The sequence below is a fragment of the Brachyistius frenatus genome, unplaced genomic scaffold (assembly GCF_029030835.1).
Source record: "Brachyistius frenatus isolate BFR_SWC_R1_liver_20210118 unplaced genomic scaffold, ASM2903083v1 Contig_22, whole genome shotgun sequence".
In the NCBI taxonomy this organism is placed as follows: Eukaryota; Metazoa; Chordata; class Actinopteri; family Embiotocidae; genus Brachyistius; species Brachyistius frenatus.
Genome location: NW_027210621.1, coordinates 1236157 through 1259693, shown reverse-complemented (window position 1 = coordinate 1259693; position 23537 = coordinate 1236157). Strand labels below are relative to the sequence as shown.

The window sequence follows — 23537 nt, the reverse complement described above, 5'->3', positions numbered from 1 at the left end:
GGGCTGTTTTTTTTCTTAGAAATGCCTTCTGAGGGCTTATTGATGGGGTCGGTGATACAGAGCAGAAAATGGCCTCTGGTAAGAACCCGGGCAAGCTGCGTAGATTTGATAATACTTCTGATTCTTTTTCTGTCTATTTTATTCCTCCACTCTCCCCAAGTGGGAGTGAAACACAGCTGGGTGAGTGTGAGGGGATGCTGTTGTTCGTCTGGGAGGGTCTCCCCCCCCACCCCCCTCATACCCTGATTTCTCTAGGCAGTCATTGCAGCCTTGCATCCTGGTCCAGCTCTTGACTCTTTGCTCTGCAGCGCTGAGTCCTGAGGGATTCCTCTCTCTACGACTGTCCAGCCCCCCCCCCCCCCCCCAACTTTGGCTCATTCGGGGTGTCTGGCACGATAACACACACGCTCACCACCCTCTCAGGCCTGTATGGATACATGTATATCTGCACACAGATACACACTCACACATACAGTGAGTTCGGGCCAGGCGGGTTTGGCTGTGACTGTAGACTGGGCCTGTGGAGAGATCTTTACGGAGCATGCAGAGCCCATCTGTGGCTGCTCCTGGGTGATGGGAGGCAGCTGGCTGTGTGTGTGTGTTGTGTCGTGGCCAGGGAAGGAGCTAGAGAAGGAGGAAAGAGACTTGTGTGTGTTTGGGTCATGAAGCAACCCCAGAATGAGGACTAAACTCAGGCTGAAACTGACCCAAACTTTGTCATCGAGCCAAGTCAAAGCTCTCCTCTCCTCTCCTCTCCTCTCCTCTCCTCTCCTCTCCTCTCCTCTCCTCTCCTCTCCTCTCCTCTCCTCTCCTCTCCTCTCCTCTCCTCTCCTCTCCTCTCCTCTCCTCTCCTCTCCTCTCCTCTCCTCTCCTCTCCTCCCTTCTCCCCCGGCCCTCCAGCTGGAAGAGCTCAGTCCCTGGGTTCCGGGATGAATAAGTGGAGACCCAGAGAGCAACAGTCTGGGGCTTCTCTCGCTGTCAGTGATACCGTGGATGACGTTCAATCACGACCACATACACCCATGCTCTCTTAACTCCCCTGCTCTTAGAGAGGGATGGGCTCGGCATTGACAGAAACCACAGAGGCCATAAGAAGAAACAGATTATGCTCTTTCTCCTCCCTAATGACTTCTGACACTCCTTTCGCTCAACAGTCCTCTTCAGCTTGTTCGTCTTGTAACAGCGTCCACTTCTGTCCTCCTTGCAGCAAGGCCATCTGTGCGTCATTTTGTTAGCTCATTACAGCCGCTGATGGTGTGACGCTGGCCCTTCATGTGACAGTGATAGAGGGCGAGCATACTGAGCTCGTTTGGTGAGCATGAGAGGTGTGTGTCAGCCGCGCTCACGTCTGTGTCAGAACTCGCCTGTGTGCAACTGTTATGAGTCACGCTGAATCTGATCTGGTCTGCATGCCCGCCTGTTGACTGAGCTAACTGAAGCCAGTGTGTGTTTGTCTGTGAGAGAGAGAGAGAGGGAGGGTGTCTGTGTTCACACGTACAAAAGCAGTTCTCTGCAGGGTGGAATTTAGGATCTTCTGTCCGTCTTAATCTTTTTTGCCTGACATCGTCATTGAATGTCCCTCTAATGGGGACAGCCCGGAGGGAAATTACAGAGCCTTCTGCTTTTCAGCAAGCCACTGTTGCCAAGTCCGGCTTTCTGGAGTTTAAATACAACTTGGACTGAGTTTATAGTTTATCCAATACCTCTACCCGCTGGCTAGTTTGTCCTCCTTTTTCTATAATAAGGGTCAAATCCTTCCTGCTCTGCTAAACAATTCTGGGGCCAGATGGACCTTGTTTTGCTTAATTTCAGGATGGCTGTGTTTGTCCGTGTGCCTCTTTATATATGTGTGTGGCCTGCGCTAGCATTTACGCAACTTGTTTACTGTGTTTGACATGTGAGGAAATCGGTGTGTGTACACTGTGGGGTGTGTGTTTATGCGATTGTGTTTATAGTCAGGCCTCCCCAAGAACATCTGCCCCCGCGACAGCCCTGACAGAAGCCAGCTATGTATACAAGTGCTCGGGTTGAGCTGCGGGCTACGAGCGCAGACCTGTGACCAACTCACCTTCGCGTGGCGTCGCCTCAAACACTAGGGGGAGTCTGCTTTCAGACCTGCTCCTCACAGGTCACGTGACTCGACCGAATTATAGATGTGGTGAATTTACTTAAGTGCCATGAAAACGTACTGACAGTTTGATGATCTGTGCCTTTCTCCCGAGTATGAAATGATCACACAGTCTCATCAGCGCTCAGCGGATCTTAACCACAGATCAGGAGCAAGGCCGTTTCAGTAGCTGCCGTCTGAATGTTGCCATTGTGAGGCCGAGCGAGCACGCGGCTCTATCTGCACGGATCTCAAAGCGGTTTGGGGCTGAAACAGTCGCTGCTAGCAGACAATTATTTAACATTGATTGACTTGAATGAGAACAGGATGCATTTGTATCCTGTGATTAAACAAAACGTAGACTGCCTCAAGCAAGTGAATCAGTTTTAAATCCCCACCGCTATATATATGTGTTACACAAGAGCTCATCAAAAATACTTTTTGCATAACACGGCTTTCTGGTCTTCACAGACTTAAGTGTAACCCTGTCATGTGGGTGAATTACTGTGAGCAACCGTAATATATGTGAACTGTAAGCTTATATGGAATATTGATTCAAATGGCTGTGAAAATGTGTGCCGTATGGAAAGTGCCATTTCTGGTAACAGGGGGAAGCGGCCGCACAGATTTTATGGATAATGTAAGAGAGAACTAATAATTGGTGAGGGAACACTTTTCCTGTTGTGATAATTGCCACGCTGATATCTGGGGATAGAGTACCTGTTGTGGTGTTGATAGTGTGGAGAGTGCGTTGGTGTTTTCTGACTGTGAGTCCAGCTGCAGAAACGAGACATCACGAAGAGGTAGTATCTGCATCTGGGGCTGATGGCGTGTTCCCCTGGTAGAGATGGATGATGTAGAAGAACATAATTAATTTTAATTGATATGTATGGCATGTTCATTCTGCTGTTCAGGAGGAACAAATCAATTTGACACCATTCTGTTGATATGAGCCGTCTCTGCCTCTTTCTCTCGCGGTTCCTGTGTCTCGGCTCCATTCATTGAGCAGCCGAGGCTGCCTGCCAGTGCAGTGCTCCGGGCAGAGGCTTGAGTTGACTGGACGGGGGTGGGGAGCATGGGGGAAGGGGTGGTTTGAGGCTCTGTAAGGGGCTTTGAGTGGGCCTTAGTGTAGGCGGCGTTTTATATGAAAGTCGGTGAGGGCAGGGTGCATGAATAAGGGTGGCTGGGAAGTTGGGCTGGGAAGGCCCAGGATGCACCCCGCAGTGCTTTTGTGAGCGCTCACATCCGTGTGTGTGTGTGTGTGTGTGTGTGTGTGTGTGTGTGTGTGTGTGTGTGTGTGTGTGTGTGTGTGTGTGTGTGTGTGTGTGTGTGTGTGTGTGTGTGTGAGTGAGAGGAGGTGGTGGTGCTGGTGGTGGTGGTGGGGTGTAGCATATGTGAGATCATGTGCTCATATTCACCAGTGGAATGTAAAAAGCGAGAGGAGGGGGTTCTCCTCTCTTTTGCTTCGTTGTTTTCTGTTCTCTCTCCACTGTGCTATAGCGTAGGTCTGTTTGTATAAGCTCTTTACAGGATTGAGCACGCTGCAGAGCCATCCAGATGAAACAAAACCAACCTCATTTGGTTGTTTTGAAAATGATTCTCTTTATTTTGTTTGGTTGAGGCAGATCCACCTCGTTTGACATGAGGGGAATAAAAGCTCTCTCGTGTTCAGGGTCATTTCCCAGAAACATTATTTGTATCTGCACAGCTCTTCCTCTGTGCACTCAAACTTCTTTCATCAACAGGTCCTATAAAGTCTCCAGACAACATGAATGAAAGATGCAATTCAACCTCCAGTTTCCCCCCTTTTTCCCTTTCGACCTCCTCCAAAGTACAATAATCTTCAGTCACTCGTCTCCTCCTCTCCATTGCGTGGCTGTGTGTAGCACCGGAGTGGCACTGATTAAGCCAACAGAGAGACAAACAGGAGACAAAGTCCCAGCCCACCAGTTTAGTTTCACATCCTGGACTGGAGCTGGGCTGCAGCTTGCCAAGTGGAGGGCTTTTAAACTGGGCTAAACACTAATTGCTGCCCTATTTCTTTTATGTTGCTTCTTTCCCATCTGCGATGGCGCTTCCAGACCTCCACAGCAGCCAGAGCCTCATTATAGCAGACAGTTAACAAAGGCTGGGAAACAGAAGCAGAGAATTCACTTAGGATAGCTATCTAACCGCCAACTAGGAGGCCTGCTCGGAAAATTGAATCAATGACAGGGGCCGGCATGCGATTAAATCCTTCAGGGATATTAAGATATTAAGATTTTGAAAATCTTAATTAATCATCTAAATTGTTGTGGCTCGCTTTGATAATGGAATAAATGGCTTGTAAAACTGACAATTCGAGGGCCAGGCTTTTAAGTATCTTTAACACTTTTGAAACAGAACATTTGAAAAAAAAAAAAAAGTTGCCAACAGTTTACCTCCAAAGAAAATAGAGAACACGCTACTTGTTGAGTGAAACAAATCGAGGTCTAATTGTGATGTTTGCCTGCGCTTTCCTTTTTTTTTTTCTCTTCCTCTGGTTTCATGCTTATTTTTTTCTGTAGGTGTTTTTTTTTTTGTGTAGAGTGGGGGGTGGGTGAGTGGAGAGGGGGAATGAGAGAAAAACCCAATGAGGGAAATGTTGAGGAGGTGAATAAGAGGGAAGGATAAAGCAGGAGGGAATGAGATTGCAGAGTAGAAATAGAGGGGGCTGAGATTGGGGATCGAGGGAGGAATAGAAAGAAGGTGGGGAGAAGAGAGGGTGGTCAGCAACAAAGCCTAATGTTGCCATGGAAACTTGTTTATGCCTCACTGATGCATCTTGTAGATCCAATTAGAGACTGATTGTGTCTGTGTCTTCATAGACACATGCACGTGTACCCAGGCGTGGTGTGTGTGCACGCACACACTCGTGCATGGAAACATATGTATGCTAACACACGCACGCGCACACACACACACACACACACACACACACACACACACACACACACACACACACACACACACACACACACACACACACACACACACACACACACTCAGTGTTGCTGCTGAAAACCAGCAAATTGTTGGGAGGTGTAGGACAAAGGATACCCCGCGTTCTCTCTCTTATCGACCCTTGAATTAGCACAACTCCCCCCCACCCTCTCACCCTCTCACCCCCTCAACCCTGGGCCCCTCCTCACCCCCATGAGCATCAGACAATAGCAGGGAAATAACGTCTCACCCGCTTCCAAGACTGGTACAAGAGCGCCTATCCACACATGCTTTCATTACATCATATTAAGCAAAAAAATAAAAAAATAATAAAAAAAAAGGATGGAGGTGGATTGACAGAAAGGATTTTGACCGTTTTGCAAATTACATTTTTTTATTCATCTCTTTTGCGAATGAAGTCATTTATTTGGTAATGCCCCTGTCCGAGAAGAATGTCCATGAATGTTAATCCAATCATGTTCTTTTTCACGGGGGTATTTCTTCTTCAGAAAATGGGACTTTTTAAATGATCTTTTCTTACAGTGGCTGGCTGTTTGCCATGTTTAACATCAGAGGAGGATTGGCGACCATAAGCCCCCCTACACTCACACACTCCTCTATCAGTGTCTTACAGGAGGCATCGCGGCCTTCCTTTCCTTTTGCCGGGCCTGTCGGAGGAGTCAGTTATTTAGTGGTGAAATGATGTGTGTGATGATGAAATGAGGGGCTGTAGATAAAGTGAGATTACACTGAGAGAAACAGAGGGGAGAGACAGAGAGAGACAGAGAGAGACAGAGAGAGACAGAGAGAGGTAGAGAGGGGCCCGGCCCCTGATGTCTTGTTAAAACGTGAGGGATCAGAAAGAACAACAAATGCATTGCTCGCTGCTAAATCCTGCTTAAATCCGCTGGCATGGGCAGATCTAGCAGATAGCCCCGCTGCTGTGCTCGCTGTCTGGGACCACAACACACACACACACACATACATAAACACACCCGTGGTCAGTCCGGCTGTCTGGGTTAATGCTTGGCTAACTGGGACAGCAGAGCTGAACCATGTTGACATTTTAAGCCTCAAACAAGTCCAGAACAATGATTCAGCCCGTCTGCCCCCCTATCAGACCGCAAACCTCAGCCCATTTTGCTGACCGACTAGCACACACACACACACACACACACACACACACACACATGCAGACGTGCATAAACATACACACCACTGCCCAAACACAAGTACTCGGTGTGCCCCCCGCCCCCTCTCTTCACACACACTTACACACACACACACACTGGGTCTCCTCCTGTTCCCCACCTTTAGTCAATAAAAGAGAACAAGAGCTGATCTGATTGAGTTGGCAGCAGAAGGCGAGGTGGAGAGGTACAGTAAGGCCAGATGGATTATCGTAATCCTCCCATAGATGATCATGGCCGAGGGAAGATGAACCAGGAAGCCTTAACCTCCCCTCCGACCCCTGCACACTGTTTTTGTCCAGAAACGCAGACCTCTGAAGTAGAAGCAGCGTGGATATTATGTTGAATCACAGGTCTTATCTGGAACTCCCAAAATATGGAAAAAAAAATAAAATTGTTGTGTTATTTGGAAGTAATCTTATCTGCAGCCATATCTGCGGCAGCCATTTTGTGTTGGGCCATCTTGTTCCCTGTCTTGCAAACTTTTGGTATGCTTTGATTCAGATCCAAGTATGAGAAGGAACTTCAGAGGATTTGTGTGAAATGCTCTGTTGAATAATGCTGAACAATGTCAAGCTGCTACATGTAGTGTTTTTTGTGGGGCCAAATTAACTACGCTCCGACTAAAAGGGCACGCCAGCCAAATCTAAACCCATAACTCCTACAGCTCAAAGTATTAAGACTGTATAAACGATTGTTGAATTATGTGGCAGCTTTTCCAGGCGCCTTTCTTCATGTGGTCATAACAATTTGTCTTCTGTTCTCTCGTCCTTCAGGTTTCTGGCTGGAAAAGGCCTGGTCATCTACCCAGACATCGGGGACAAGCTGGACATCATCTGTCCCAAAGCGGACCAAGGAAGAGATTATGAGTTCTACAAGCTGTACCTGGTGAAGAGGGAGCAGGCCGAGAGCTGCAGTACAGTCCTCGATCCGAACGTCCTGGTCAACTGTAACAAGCCCGAGAAAAACATCAAGTTCACCATCAAATTCCAGGAGTTCAGCCCCAATTACATGGGCCTGGAGTTCAAGAGGAACGTCAACTACTACATCACCTGTAAGTCTGTCCTCACTGATGATTCATTGTTGATATTTAGCTTTGTAACCTTCGTTTAACCGGAGCAGCCTTACTGAACAATCTGAGTAATAATCTCTGATTCACACTCAGTTACACACAGTCACACCTGGGATTTTCCTAGTAAAACTGCATTTTAATGGCCACTGCAGCAGCAACAACTGAAAGTTATATGCCTTGCCCAAGGCGGAGTGGTGTTAGGTGTTTCAGGTGGAAGTTTTCCATCTCACTACTGAACTCAAACTGCCAGCCTTGACTTACTCCTCAATGTTTTCATTACATTAAAAAATTTTGTGGGAAAAAAACCTAACAATTTAGTCAAGTTTTGTTCTCAATATATGAGTAGTTCACTAAAATATTTTAGTTTGATGCTGCTTTATGCTTTATGCCTGCTGCTTTTGAGAGAAACATATTGTACTTGTTGTGGTTAACATTAGTTACACCATAAATCATCTTTAAAGATTAGTCTCATAGTCAGAGCACAACAGTTAAGCTGGACATGCAATAATGGAAAAGTTGAACACATCAATACTTCAACTTGCCATGATATCGAACAAATATTTGTTTGGGGTTAAATTCAGCTATTTTCTGTAGAAATTCCTATTTTCTCTGTAATTAGTACCAATAATATAGACATTTTAAAACATCATTTTATAGACATCCAAAAACATAAACCTCAGGTCAGGTTACCTGGCGCCGCGCTAGTGGCAGCCTGTTGCAGCAGCTCCCCCCTGAGAGCCCCCCTGCTGTAGTGAAGAAATTTCCCCTCGGGGATTAATAAAGTGAAATAAAATAAAATAAAAAAAAAAATTATGGAAAATGTCTCAGAATTTTCTACGAAATTCTTAGGAAATTACAAGTACTTTAACTTGTGATTCTTTAATTATGTATCGATAATAATATTTCTCTAGTGTTACTTTAGTAACATTTTGAATGTAGCACCTTTACAGATAATTGTTTTCTTTGTGTTATTACCACATTTACAGTCAACACAGAAGATATGCAGACGTGCACACTTCGCTTTTCACACTTTTTACACAGTGTGTTTTATATAATTTAGTGCTGCCAACCTATTATGGGTAACTTTGCAGTCCAATTTATATTCTGTACCAGTATGTGTGTTTTTCTACTATGTAGATGATAGAGATGAAAAAAACCTGGAAATGTAATGGAAAATGTTTAATATACACCACCGTGAAGGAAAAACTTCTAAATCTGTTTTCAAACTTTAAACTGAAGAGTATTTAAATAGGTTGACACATGGCCACAAAAAAGTACTTTTTTTTTGCATTTATTTACAGTTTATATTACAAGAAGACAAAATGTTGAACTATGACAACCAGGAAGACTGTGAGTCAGTGTCTGTGTGACTGTTGAAGCAACAGCACAGTGGTTTGCAGAGCTGACAGAAGAAGCCTATTGCTCTCTTCTTGGGCTTTTGGACTTCTGAGTGATTTATGACAATCACCACAGGTTCAACAGCAGGTCTCAGAGGAGCCTCAGCAGAGTCTTGTTCTTTGGTGGGTTTTAGGCCCTTCTTTCTGGTTGAATATCTCATTTATGTCCTTTGTGGCTTGAATCTCAGTAATGGATGGAGTCACAAATCTGAGTCACAGTCGCTTTGACAATTTTACTCAGCAGCACTGGGTACATCTGTTGGTTCTCTGTTCGTATGGACAGGACCCTGTAATCTCTTATGGAGCGGGAGAAGGTGGTCTGTCGTACCACACTGGTGAGAGCACTGGGAACTACCTCCATCACCACTTTTCACCCAGTTTTGGGCTGGGTGGATCCTGCAGCCTCTTTCATAGGGTCTTGGCTAAACGTTGCGCAGTTCTGAGGGCTTTAGGGTGTCTTCAGATAAAAGTAAATACAACTCATTTTAAAACACTTTCAGAATATTGCAGAGATATTAAAACATGGTTGTTAAACTGTTAATAAATGTGTGTCAAATGTTGCTCACTTCATCTGAGGAGGTATCTCCTCTGGGAACTTGAAGAGCAGCTTGCCACTCAACTTCTCTCATTTTATTGCAAATGTTTAGGTCTCACACATAAAACCAGCAATCAGATAGGAAGTGCAGTTTTTACATGTTTAGAGGATAAAATCAGCATAATGTAATAATTTACTGCAAACTACTAGAAGTCTTCTCAGGTTTCTTGTCTTTAGAGGAGGACTGGCAAAATCTGCATGACACCCTTTCAGTCCAAATTCCCAAAACCTTCAAACAGAAACAGAGGCTGCTACCTTGTACTTTAACCACAGACAGACTGGATTTACATGAACAGTTTTAAGGTGTAGAGGTAGCTGGACTGTATGTGTGTCAGTAGCTCACTGCTCTCTGACTGATTTTTTTTTGCTTTCCTCCACCACTAAGTTGACCATGTCTTCACTAGTCACCTCAGATGGGATCTGGTTTTCCGTCTGAAGCCTCAGCAGCTGCAGTGAAATCTAAAAACATACAAAAGCCACATTTAAGAATGACTGGCATTTGAGTTAGTGTTTGGCAAAGATAGCACATCACATGGGTCTGTAGACTTTTGTTGTTCTGTGTCTCAATACAGAACAAACCAAACCGATAATATTATTATATTCCATAAAAAATAATTAAAAAAAAATAAATAAAAAAAATCCATATTTTACTGATCTACAAATCCAAACCTTCCAACATTTTGCCTGTAAAGCTGCATGTACATATCTGTAGCCATTTTTGAAAGATTTAGATCTTCAAAGAAAAAAATGGGCTTCGCGGTGCCACAGACATAATATAAAAGTATTGAGACAGATACTAATGAGTTGTTGGTTTTGGTCTTTTAATGGGATTCTGCTGAACACACTGTGACTGAATTCATAATGCAAAAGACAGGTCACATCTCATTTTTACTGCTGTTTGTCTATTTTCTTTTTACATTTCCTGACTTTAAAGGTTTTCTAAAATTAAGACTTGTGTTGTGGTGGAGCTCGTCTCAGAGGATACTGCCAGTTGAAGTCTCTGCCGCATCTATAATTGATTCCTCCCCGAATCTATGAAATGATTTAGGGATAATCCTGACATTAGAAATGTAACGTTTAAACTAATATGCAACAATCTGCTTCATGCCAGAGAGTGGCCGGCGTGGTGAGCAATCAATAGAGGCTCTGCAGGCCATTAGAAGAAAATGGACCCACCACCAATCTCATTTAATGAAGCACCATGTATTGATGTATTGTTACATCTAATATGACACAATTAACTTTTTTATATTTTTAATTATCCATAAAAGACTTAAAATATTCATCTCCTGACATCACAGTTCCCTGAATGTGAGTATAAATATTTTTGATGCGTGATTTAACTTTCTATCTTTAAAGTTTTGAAACGCTTCAAATAGAAGATACAAAGCTACAAAAGCTTTTATTCTTGAAAATAGCTTTTTTTTTTACACCCTCTTCCTCTGAAGGAAAAATCACGTTAAATGAAATCCCGCATATGTTTTTCTTTTTATCTGCAGCGGTTCAGTCGATATTTGGGAACTCTCCCTCACAGACAGAATGCAGGCAAGCATGAAGCTTGTGATGTTATCAAGTGACAATTTTTGGGGGGTGGGCTGTGGCAACATATCATGTGGGCTTTAAGAAATATTTCTTTGAGCTTTATTGCGCCCACATGTCTTTAGAAACCACCTTGGGCATGTTTGGCATTATTGGTTGCTGGCTGTTCGTGGGGCTGTCTCCTGATTACATCATAAATATTCGAGCCAACATTATTCCTGACATGTGCTTCGGCACGCATCTCGTCTACAGTTTGACCCAACATCGAAGCAAAAGCATCAACTTTCCCTGAGGTTGAATTAGCTTTTGTACAACACTCTTTTGTGTCTGCTGCATTCTTGCTGATGTGTCTTTTATGTAATTAAGACTACTCAACACTCTATAGTGTAAACTCGAGCCAGATGCACATCCCTCACAAGGAAGGCTGGTCGTGCAGCATCCAGCCTGATGCTGGATCATTATTAGGCTCATATACTGTAACGTTTTCGCGTCAGCAGTAATCGGATGTAGTATTTGTCTTGGTGTTATGTTAATGTTATTGTCCTTTGCAACGGGAAGAGCTTGTTTTGTTTATTCCACTGGAGCCTGTGCATACACCATAACACACTTCATCTATCATTTAGATAATGGCCATGTGTGGTTACCGTATCTGTGTATTGTCTGTGTTTTCTAGAGAAAGCAGTCGAGGGTCAACGAACATACTTCTCCTGCTTTACCTGTATAGTAAAGTCCACAGTAAATGTGTGTGTGTGTGTGCGTTAAGGCCCCTTTTGGGCCAGCTTATTCCTGCCTAGAGGCCTAGAAGACGTGAGTGCGTTATCCCACCGTCCCTGCTGGGAATGTGGTTCAGTCAGCCGGCAGAGCTGTAAATCTCGTTTTGGACAGGAAGAAGATGCATAGGTGGTGGACATTCACCTGAATCTTCCAGCAGTCGTTTTCTTTCTCCGTTAGTCTTCTCCCTTAACAACCCCCCCCCTCACCTTCCCTGCCCCCGCACCCACCCCTGCTCCTTCCAATAAGCAACAAAAGGTGGGGGGTAAAGAAAGCAGCAAATGGTGTGTGTGTGTGTGTGTGTGTGTGTGTGTGTGTGTGTGTGTGTGTGTGTGTGTGTGTGTGTGTGTGTGTGTGTGTGTGTGTATTTGTGTGTATTTGTTTGTGTGTGTATCCCATGATCTGGTGTCACCACAGGGGATCCCATCCACACGGTCCCGTCCATCCCGGCCCAGCTCCGACAGGAGTTGTCGGGGGGGTTAAAGGTCAAAATTCACGGCTAAGGGGGTCACGGAAACACAGCAGGGAGTCAGTAATGATAACCCTGCACTGATCTAAACCCCAGACCAGCACCAGCTTGTGCTGTCCATCAGCACCCCCCACCCCCTATGTACACACATACACACACAGGCACGCATATATATATATATACATACACCTTCCCACCCCCCTGATGTATGAGCGGACAAACTGGTTATATTTCATTGCGTTGTCTAAACACAGGATATCGAATGAGCTGTTGGTGAGGAAAGTGGCTGTGCCCTGTTTAGGGGTTAGAGACAGATTTTAGACAGGAGGCTTTTAAGGCAAAGGGAATATAATGGAGAAAATGAGCAACAGAGCGGGAAAGAGGGAGACGGGACAAGCATACATGCCGACACAAATCTATACACTGACAGTCTTTATACATTACTGAGCGGGGCCAAAAAAATAAAAAATAAATAACCTCCCTCCATTTTCTCTCCCATTCGGTCCACATCACAATAATGTAGCATGACTATGTTTTCAGAGGTTAGCTTTGTCGGTGAGTCCCTGTTCTATATAAGGGTAAGGCCATGAGGCAGTAAACAGAGGCCGCCTGTCATCGTGCACTTCTCCTCTCCCTTGATTTCCTGTGTAGCGGGCAGGGTAAGCCTGATCCCTCCTGACAGCTGTCACTCTCCATCGCAGTGTACCATCGCAGACTCTGACACACGCCAACTTGCCCACTAGAATACTGCTGCACTTGGAGCACATGCTGTCTCACCTCCAGAAGATTGCCTCAGAGAACTACATAACGCGTGCTCGCAAGAAACAGTGACGTTTATTTTACACTTGACGCTTGGTTTCACTGACTTTGCAGATAAATCCAGTGGAACGCCTTCCAATTGTTGAGAAACGGAACGACTGATGTACACAGAGTATGAATTGGTAATGAAAAAGCTTGTTTTTCCTGCTAAAACATGGATGCTGACCCAGTGTATGTAAAACAAGAATACATCTGACAAACTGCATTTGACACTGTGGAATGATCGGTCTGTGGTGCTCACACCTGATAAGATTAAGGTTAGGAAGTATGCCACATATGAGTAACATTCATGCTCTTTAGCGTGGGCTCTCAATGTTTTTTTTTTTTTTTTTTTTTCAGCTAAACAACCTACACATTGTTTGCTCCTCCATCCAAAAATCCCCCAAAGGAATCCTCTTCTATTGAGCAATATGTATCCAACACTGTCTTGTTTTGCTTTACAAATCAGCCTCTTTTCTGATTTGCCCTTGGGGTGTTGAAGGTCAAGGTTATAATCCCTGGCCCGGCTGCATCAGATCACAAGAGCCTCCCCCGCCCTACATTTGCGAGGGCATAAACACTCAACATATGTGCGCTCTCACGCAGGTACTCGCTGCAATAATGCAAAGGAGTTTATGAACATGAACACGCTTGTACACAGTCTAATAAATACAAACAATGGCAGGCGTGTTGCTCGATTTGATGCAGCACAACAACAGTAATCTGACTAGAAAAAAAGTGTTAAATGTAATCTTTTATAAGATTACCATAATCAAATCACAGCCACTTTGAACAAGGCGGTTACAGTTGTCAGCGGAGCATTTGAAATAGACAAAAGCGTTTTGATTGTCAGATTATAGAGATGCAAATAAGTCACACGTTTCAAACTCTCAATTAAATGAATTGTTGCTGAGAAAGGATAACCGCTAACATCTGGTAACCTCCCTCTGTAGAATCACACTGAAATATTTTAATTACAAGCAAGACACAGTGTGCAGGATTTTCCCTCTGCATCGATTATGGAGTCTCCCACATACTTGTTAAAAGTAGAGAACAAAGGGCGTATTGTTCTGCTGCATACTTATCAGACTGTGGACATTAAAAATGACAGGACCTGAAATAATGATTTCTACTTTTAGCAAACATTTCTATCTGTTTTAAAATGTTACACTTTTATCTTTTAGGTATAAAAACAGCTTATTCATGTTATCTATCACTTTGTTCAACATATGTCATTTATCACAAATGGTTTCATGAAGTATTCACACAGAAAATCAAAAAAAGTTGTGGATTGGCAGAGTGACTGTCATTAATGTTACTTATTAGTGTTTAAAGCAGCTAATCAGTAAGCCTTAACGGATTTCATTTTCAAAGTAAACCCTGCTAACAGGTCAGGTTAGCGCCGGTGGAGCAGCAGGGCCTGGGATAAGGAGCTTTAACCCCCCCCCCCCCACCCCTCCCTGTGAGTGAATATGGCCCAGTGTTTATGAGAGTGCCAGTGTAATATATGACTTTCTGCTTGCTTTGCAAATCTATCCAGGCTGCCTCCGCTACTTCTCCTTTGGATATGTCATTCAGGGAGGGTTAGCAGCCGCGGCGTTATTGTCGCTGGTTATTGCCTTTCGTTTATTACAGAGGATTTTGTTTAGAGTGGAAGGAGGGGTGATGTGTGTGTGTGTGTGGTGGTGGGGGGGGGGGGTGTTGGGGCATGAGGACTTTTCTTTTTAGAGGGGAGGGCGGCTCACGTGGCTGTACAAGTGAATGGTAACCATTGGTTACGGCTGAACCCGTCGCTGCGAGATGAAGCTGATATATTCATGTATTCATCTCAATTAGTCCGCGCCGCGCATCTCCAAACGCAGACACTCATCCCTCCTCGGCTGTGCTCCATGCTTATCTTATTAGAATATTTTATCCTGCATGCGAGGCCTCCATCTCTCTCTCTGCTACTACAGTATGTCATTTCCTCCTTCCTGCTCCTCAAACCGGCCGTTTCCCCTTCCTTTATTCTGCTGTCATGTTTCAAAGTTGTGTACGTAGCGTAGGTGCTGTGGGAAGTCTGTGTTCAACTCCTTTTTTGTTAACTGATAACTAAGATCTCCTCTCTGTGCAAACCACGGGAGACCGCAGAGCGAATTCTGAAACAACAACACTGTTGATTTTTGTTTTCCTTTTTTCTCCTCTCAGCTAACACAAACTCATTTGTCGAATGACTCTCTCACTTTAAGAGCGTTTTTCAATTCTTGAGGGTAGCTTCCTGGTTTTCTTTAATTGTATCTGCTATGCTGAAACCATCTCTGTTTTTACAGCCCTAAAATAGCTTCAGGCAAAAGGAGGGGAGACATCTTAAGGCTGCTGGATAGATGCGTGTTTGGAGTCTACGGCGATTTGGAAAAGTAAATGTAGGACAACAGAAGAGGAACATCATTGTTCATAAGGCAAATTGAATTGGACAATGGTCTGTCGCTTTATAAAAAAAAAACATAAGCACAGGATAAAACAATGCAAGCCCATAATCTAAAACACTCTGGAAATGCATATTTCCCTTTCCATCTGAGATGTCTGAGGTTGTTTGCCCTCTGCTTTGCCAACAACACATTCTCAGCGTCTTTCTTCTCCAGCCAATAGCTAAGCTCAAATCACAGCTCTCTGTCTGTCAGATGGAACTTGCTCTCCCTCTCCACCATCCCGAGAACAGTGGTTTGTCTTTTCCAAGGCACACTCTGAAATGGCTTTGTTTTCCGACAGTCATTCAGTGGCACCGTCAGCCGGGGCCTGCCAAGAAGTCCGCCTCCCCGAGCTGGAGCCTGGGCTTGTTTACACAAACTCATCTTAGAAATATGGGATGTATAATTATAGAGGTTGTTAGTTTTAATGTCGCATCCTCTCTATGGAAACCACTGCATGCTTGGTCAGCTGCGATGAGGGGTGGCTGATGAAACTCTGACCGGGTATGGCGTGAACATTTCTGCGGAAAGCGTTTTGGGGGAGCGAGAGAGAAAAAAGGAGCTTCTTGATGGAGTGGAATCAGCGTAGAGCAAAGCAAACAAACATGAATCACAAGCGGTGATAGAGATTGCTGTGGTTGTCCAACGCATAAATACAGAGTCTAAATACTGCTGTGCAGGCCAGGACCAAGCCCGTTTCTGTGAATCCAGCTCGGTGGCAAAATGTCCGTGTTCCATTCCAGCACGACCGCAGGCGCACAAACACAGTAACAGGAGCAGACAAACACACAGGAGGCGTGTGTGTGCACAAACACACAGGCATAAATAAGCACAAAGCCACATAAGCAAATTCAAATATATATATACTCATAAGCTCACACCAGAATGCAAATAGATGCTCACACACAAACACAATGTGCTCGCACACATCCACCCTCCATCTCTGCACAGATTTGCTTGCCTAATGGAAGCTGCTGTATGCATTGTGCATTCGTTAATGCACATTCAAGAGAACTGTAGCTTAGCTGAGTGCAAGATATTTCCAGTCAGCAGTCCCACGGGTGTAAATGTGTGTGCTGTCAGAGTTTGTGCATGCGTACCATGATGGATAGGTGGATGCTGAAAAAGAAACGTCCTCAAATAAATATGTGTTGTGTTTGAGTTCAGACCGCCTCTCCCTGCGACTTGATGGTTTCGTAGACGGCGGCGGAACAATTTTACCTCCCGTTCCAAACCCACGGGTCCAATTTCTTTCTCTCTTTTCTGCTCCTCTCTCCCCCGTTTTTCTATTGCAACTTAATCTTTCTCTCCATCCGCCTTTGCCATTGCACCTATTTTCTTTCCTCCTTAGATCGTACACCCCCCTGCTCCCATCTCTCATGCACAGTGACAGATCCTTCAGGAAATTGTTTCAAGTCTGCCAGACATATTTGTGTTGCAACTGTTTATTTGTGCTGGGGGCACGATGTGTGTGAGAGGGGGGTGGGGGGGTCCAGAGCCTCGGTCTCCCTCCGCTCTCGGACTAGAGGTTAAGCTCCTGAACTCTTTCACCGCCCTGTGCCAAAAAACACTGATCCTCGATCAGCGTGGCTTTACCGCGTAACCGATACCAGGGATGAGGAGTGAGGAGCACCAGAGAGGATGTAATCAGTGTGTGCGTTTGTGCATGTTTGTAAAAGTGCGTCAACGGCAGGCTTTGTGTGTATTAGGATGTAATCAGCAGCATTTTCTCTGTGGTCTGCAGTGCTCTCTGATTAGGGTTTTGGTGAATAACAGGGGAAGGGAGAAAAAGAGTGTTTCTTTTCCTGCTTCTTGTGTTGCAGCCTGGCCTCAGAGCTGGAGAAGCCTCGCTGCGGTTTGGAGCCACGCTTGGAGCTCTGGCACTTTACACATCGGCTACATCATACTCTATCCATTATATATCTATCTTTGTGTCACCAAGAGTCTGTGTGTGTGTGTGTGTGTGTGTGTGTGTGTGTGTGTGTGTGTGTGTGTGTGTGTGTGTGTCTGTGTTTGTGTGTTTGTGTGTGTGTGTGTGTGTGTGTGTGTGTGTGTGTGTGTGTGTGTGTGTGTGCGCGCGTGCGTGTGTGTGTGTGTGTGCATTTGAGCTGCTAGGACTTGGATTGCATGTTGGCTGAAGTCAGCTTTGTTCAGTCGCCTCCATGTTAGCAGGTACAGGAGATTCCCCCAGGGTTTAGGCTCACACATACACACTCGCGTGCAAAGATTCACACACACACACACACACACACACACACACACACGCTCAGTCACAGGGACACGTGCACGCCCACACACCTGTGCACTGTCCTCTCTCTCTTTTGCTCTCTATCTCTGTCTTTGTTCCTCCTTTTGCAGATTTTGTTTTTGTGGACAACAGATGGGCTGACGTCGACTCTCCGCAATAACAAGTACACTCTCTGTCTCTCGCTCTGCCTCTTGACATCTCTCTCTCTGCCCATCTCGCTGCCTTTACTGCCTCTCGGTGCTTTAATCTCTCGAGTGCAGAAACAATTTGTCAGTTATTTGTTCAATGAATTAATCGAGCAAAAAAATGTCAATCACAGATTGTTGCAAGCTCTCCAATGTGAGGATTTGCTGCTTGTCTTTTTTCCAAATGAATGATATCTTGAATTTTTTTGAGTGGAGACGTTTTTCTGGCATCTGGTAACAATTAATGTATTAATCCCCCCCAACAAAAACAGATCGACTTGGCAACAATTGTTAGGAGCATCTCTCCTTTTTTATGTTGCTCTGACCTGATTATCACACAGGCAGCATCATTAGATTGAAGGCGCTTTTCTCACCTGAGCTGCAGCACTCGGCTTGTTTCTCCTCGCACCCTGCATCGCTCTGCTGTTCCCTCTTATTTAGAATACCTCCCCGAGTGTATTTTGTATTGCCTATTTGAGGCTGGAAGCGCTGAGCCTGCGGTAAGAGTTATTGTTTGTTTGTTTGTTTGTTTGTTTGTTTGTTTCCCATCTTTGATGTGTGTTATTGTGCCAAGGAACACAAGGCTGGCTCAGTTGTCATAACTCTCTTCTGGAGGCCAGATTGAAAAGGTCAGTGAAAATGAAGCTGCTCTCTCTGTACAGGATGAATGGATGTAGTGTAGGAGCTGCACACAGACACAGAATAGCTTTATACACATGTACACACACTTGCACATCTAAATACATTTGCATAAATGCACACACACACACACACACACACACACACACACACACACACACACACACACACACACACACACACACACACACACACACACACACACACACACACACACACACACACACACGGCCCCTGCAAGCACATTTTTTACAGGCAGCAGTATGAGTGGTGAGGGCTTGGAGGATATTTCGTCCAGCATTATTTGTGTTTGTTGGCTTGTTCCATTGCTTTAGCTCTGCTTTCCCTCAGGGGGGAAGTTTACACACAGATTACCTCCTCAGTCAGTCTAGATTTTGGGAGCCTCGTGGCCTTTGACATGCCACCACTATCTCTCACCACATTCCGATCCATCCCAGCGGCTCTTTTATCAGGCAGCGCAGGCTGATTTGTGGCTCGTGGACCTTTTTCAGAGGTGGATCGAGGAGGGCGACTCCTCTCTCCAGTCCAGAGTCCTATTTCTCCTTTGTAGACGACCACAAAGGCTAAAGAGAAGATGGAGAGGATCACTTTTATCATCTGTGGGGATTTAGCGGGCGAACCATGGTTCAACTCATGTGATTATCAGTGCAAATGAAGCAAGACGAAAACTTCAATGAACCTCCTGCTGAGGAACAAGCTTACTAATAGACCTTCTTTGTACATCTGTCAGCTGATTACACATGTGTAATCTGAAAATACCAGTACCACCCACTAATATGGACGTTTTTGAGTAAATACCTACTGGGAATTCTAATAGACTAAACTCGGAACAAAGACATTTTCATTAGCAAAATAACAGGATAATCAGAGCCATGCTCTTCTTGTTTCTCTCATGACAACCTGTTATTTGCTTGTGAAGTTTTATTGCAGTAAGAAGCAGCTCAGAACCCTGTTGTTTGTTTTGCATTTAAAGGTTATTTATTGAATGTTAATGGGAGCATTGTTAATGAATTTGCTTCGGGGCATAAAGAGCTTTCACTTAATTTTCGTTTAATGCGCCCCTCACCTGCTTAATATCTGTACAGACACAACAGAGGCTGTCACGTGGAAGCAATAGTTTCAAAGTCAAAGGTGCACCTTACCTTGATGACATAAAAACACATGAAGTAATCAGCTCTCTGATCAGCAAGCAACTATAGTAACAACAAAATGTACAAAGAAAATGTCACATATTTAGACCAGTGGTGCCCAACCTAAGAACAATCACAGGGGTCACAGGATGATTTAAGGATTGAGAAAGAAAAGATGGATTTCTGTTATTCATGAATTAATTTTCCTTTCTTTTCTCCAATTTTGTTCTCTTTCATTTTAATAATCGGATTGGAGACTAATCTTCACGGGCAAAAAGACAATCAGTGCAATCACTGATGTAATCAATAAGTTAGCGCGGCTTTATGTCTGTTCATCTTCTATGCAGGAAACTGTCCTCCCATGGTTCACTTTATATTTCATGTAAGCCAAGTGTAATTTACATTATTTCAAAATATTTATTTCTATTAGTGAAAAGTACCTTACCCAAAATATAGGCCTGTTTTTTAACAACAGATATGAATTATCGATAAATAAATGCATAGATACATAACAAAATAATGATTTGAATTTTGATTTCGTAGTAGATAGATTTTGAATGTTGAATCCCTTGTTTCATACAAAGATTCTCCCTTATTTTATTAATCCCATACATTGAATCGTTTTTTTATGTCGGGACATATTTTTGTAGCTGGTAGTTACTTTCAGGAAAGTTATTCTTGATGTTCTGTGACTGATAGTTGTTTGTTTTGTCGATCATTTCTTTTGGCACGTTCCCAGCTCTCCCCAGTGTAAAGTGACGGTTAATAGAGAATGAAAATGTAATATTATGCTCCATTTCTTTGTGTATAACTTCCCAGAAGGATCATAACCAAATGATATGGCAAAGATTTTGGTTTTTTAATTTAAAGTAGCAACAGGAAGTCATCAGTCAGCGTAATAATAGTTCCTCATAACAAATGAGAGTGTATCAGAAGCTTTGTCAGGCTGAAAGTCAGAACTGAAATACTTGAGTAGAAGACCTGCTGGCTCATTGTTGATGTGGATTAATCATCAATTGGTAGAAAAGAGTGGGCATTTTGCCCACTTTTTCAGTGATTGGGGAAAAACTGGGCCCATGATGGAATTAATAAAACACTAATATAGAACTCCCCTCTGTCTTTAACAAGGATGAAACTGTGCTCATTGTTAGCTACACACATAACCGCACAATCAAGCCTTGTGCACACGTACATAATGGATAAGAGCGAGATAAACAGCAACTCAGCAACTCCCACATGAACAATATTAACCTTTAGCTTTGGAGTTTGTGTGTGTGTGTGTGTGTGTGTGCCTCAGCATGTGTTGCATCTCCCCTAACCTTTAGCTCTGACCAATAGGAAGGTGAAATGGACGTTTTTTTTTTCTCCCTGACCCAGTTTCCCCTCTGCTTATTTCTCTGAACACGCAACATTTCAGCTGCTATTAGTCAAATGATGTGCTGTCGACAAGGGGAGTTCAGAGGCAGGAGTGTGTGTTTGTGTACGGCGGGTGTTTGTGTGTGTCACTCACAATGTGTTTGTTCACCTGCTAGCTTTGTGTACTCAAAGCTGTTAATGTGTGTGTGCCCACCAGGGCTGTGCCACTTTTTTTTTTTTTTTTTAAATAATCATCTAATTGATGTGAAGTGACGTTCACAGCAAACTAAGAAAAGAAGCAGCCACATCCATCTGAATATATATTTTTCGGTTGATCCTGCTGGTCATGTGAGGCACAGAGGCACTGCAGGCCACTTCTTCAGCCTGTTTCCCCCAGTTTTTTTTTTTTACCCCGCAAATGATTTGTGTTAAACTGCTGAGGTTTTCTGCGGCTGCAGCTCGATGATATCGGTGAAAAGAGCCATTACTGCCAATTAGCTACTCTGTCATTAGGGAGGGTTGTGTGGGCTACTGGCAACATCTCCACACAACAGAATATATTATAGCTGAAATAGCTGGTAAAGTTAAAAAATAGCTGATATCTAATTTTGGTCCGTAACGAGGAACAGCAGAGTCTTGGTAGGCTCGAGTTTTACAGTCGATGTGGTTATTAGATTATTATTGGATGCTTTGGGTGCTGTCTTTGATTCTCATAACTTTAATACTATGTGCAACAGCTTATTGTATTATAAGCTGTAAGTCCCCCCACCCTCAGGTTACACCGTGTTATTGTGCCAATCGACTTCATTCAGAATTCTGTACTCCTTCGGTGTACACCTGTCAGATTATGTTGGTTTCGGCTTAGAAGCGCGCTCTCAACATTTTGAGCAGGCCTTTTCCATTTTGTGTGTTTGTGCTTATGTGTGTGTATGAAGATAGTGGATGGGTGGGTGGATAGGGTTGGCAGAAGTGCAGGAGAAAGGTTCAAGATGCGATATGCTCTAAGATGAGTCTGTCTACATCATGTCATGTTGGAGTGCGCTCAGTCTGTTCGTGTTTGAGACAGATGACTTGCTCTGCTCCCCAAGGTCCTCCTGTTATTCTGCATCCTTTATCTCCTACTGATCCGACAGACGGCCCGCGCTGTGTGTGTACTTTTCGCTCGTGTGTAGGCGTGGATGTGTGGATGTGAAAATTCCCCATGTGCACTTCCTGTCCTATGTCTTCGTGCTTGCGCATACAGGACAATGTCATCCTTTGTCTTTGTGTGTGTGTAAGTGTGGATATGTGGGGAAGTTTCGCGCTTAGTATGGGAGCTTGGGGTTTTGCAGCATGCTGAGTTGGGAAATGGAGAGTGGAAAGTGCAGCGGTGTAAAAGCTCTGCCCCACTGGATCCGCCATAGAGGTGACACACCGACACCCGCAGCTAAATGATGCAGAAGCTTCCTGTGACTGCAGGCAGTGAGTCTTCTAGAGACACACACACTCTCTCACAGATGCACACCCAGACACTTTGGGAGCTGCTGATTGGCCCTCTGCAGAGGTTAAAAGCTGTCATAAGTAGTCTTGAAGCACTAGCCCAGTGGTGCCGGCTGTGGAAGTCCATAATGCCCAAAATTTGGCTCAGTAATCTGAGACTGATGTACAGGGACCACACGCATACAAACACACAATAAAAAACAGAACATATATATTCCCAAACATTTGGATACATGCAGACATACAAATTTAAACTCTTGCCCATATCTGTCTGTGGATGCTCACACACATAACGTATGCACACACACTCAACTCAACACAGTTCCTCAAACACACACAGCTGCACAGAGGCCAAAACACACACAACGAGAGACTTAAGGTAGTGAAATGTGAGTGAAATGCTGAGTGTGAGTGAAAGAGAAGCAAGCTGGCAGACCCACACACACATACACACATACACACATACACACATACACATGCACACAATCCAACACACATATGCTTCCTCTGGTTCACAGAGAGATCACCTCCCACTTCTTCTTTCCAAACTCAGCTCGCCTTCTCCTCCTCCTTCTCTCAACTCCTCACTTCATCACCTCCTTCTATATTCCCTAACCGACATATGCACGCACGCCCATCCTGCACCCCTACACACACACACACACACACACACACACACACACACACACACACACACACACACACACACACACACACACACACACACACACACACACACACACACACACACACACGCATGCGAGCACACTTCAGACAGATCAAGTCTCACTCCTCTCCCGCTTGCACACTCTTCTTCAAAAAAAGGAATCTCCCGCTTCCTCCCCTTCCCCTCCTCACCCTGCACTCCTCTTTCCATCCCCTCTCTAAACACCTCCCTACACACACACACACACACACACACACACACACACACACACACACACACACACACACACACACACACACACACACACACACACACACACACACACACACACATGCACCCTTCTCCACATCACTGCCCTCCCTCACCCCTTCGCAGCACCACCCACCCTCCTCCCCCTCACCCCGCACTATCCCATAGTGCTCTCTGCTGGGAGGATTTAGAGGTACCCTGTAATTTTGGTGCCGGA

The 23537-nt window shown here is 44.4% G+C and overlaps 1 protein-coding gene across 1 annotated transcript in view; it reads left to right on the top strand.

The window, feature by feature from the left end:
* The window catches only part of efnb1 (ephrin-B1), a 58248-nt gene that overhangs the window by 17983 nt on the left and 16728 nt on the right, over positions 1-23537 (top strand). The window contains exon 2 of the mRNA XM_069696851.1: positions 7035-7312. Coding sequence (XP_069552952.1) covers positions 7035-7312 — 278 coding nt within the window. The remainder of the gene's footprint in view (positions 1-7034; positions 7313-23537) is intronic.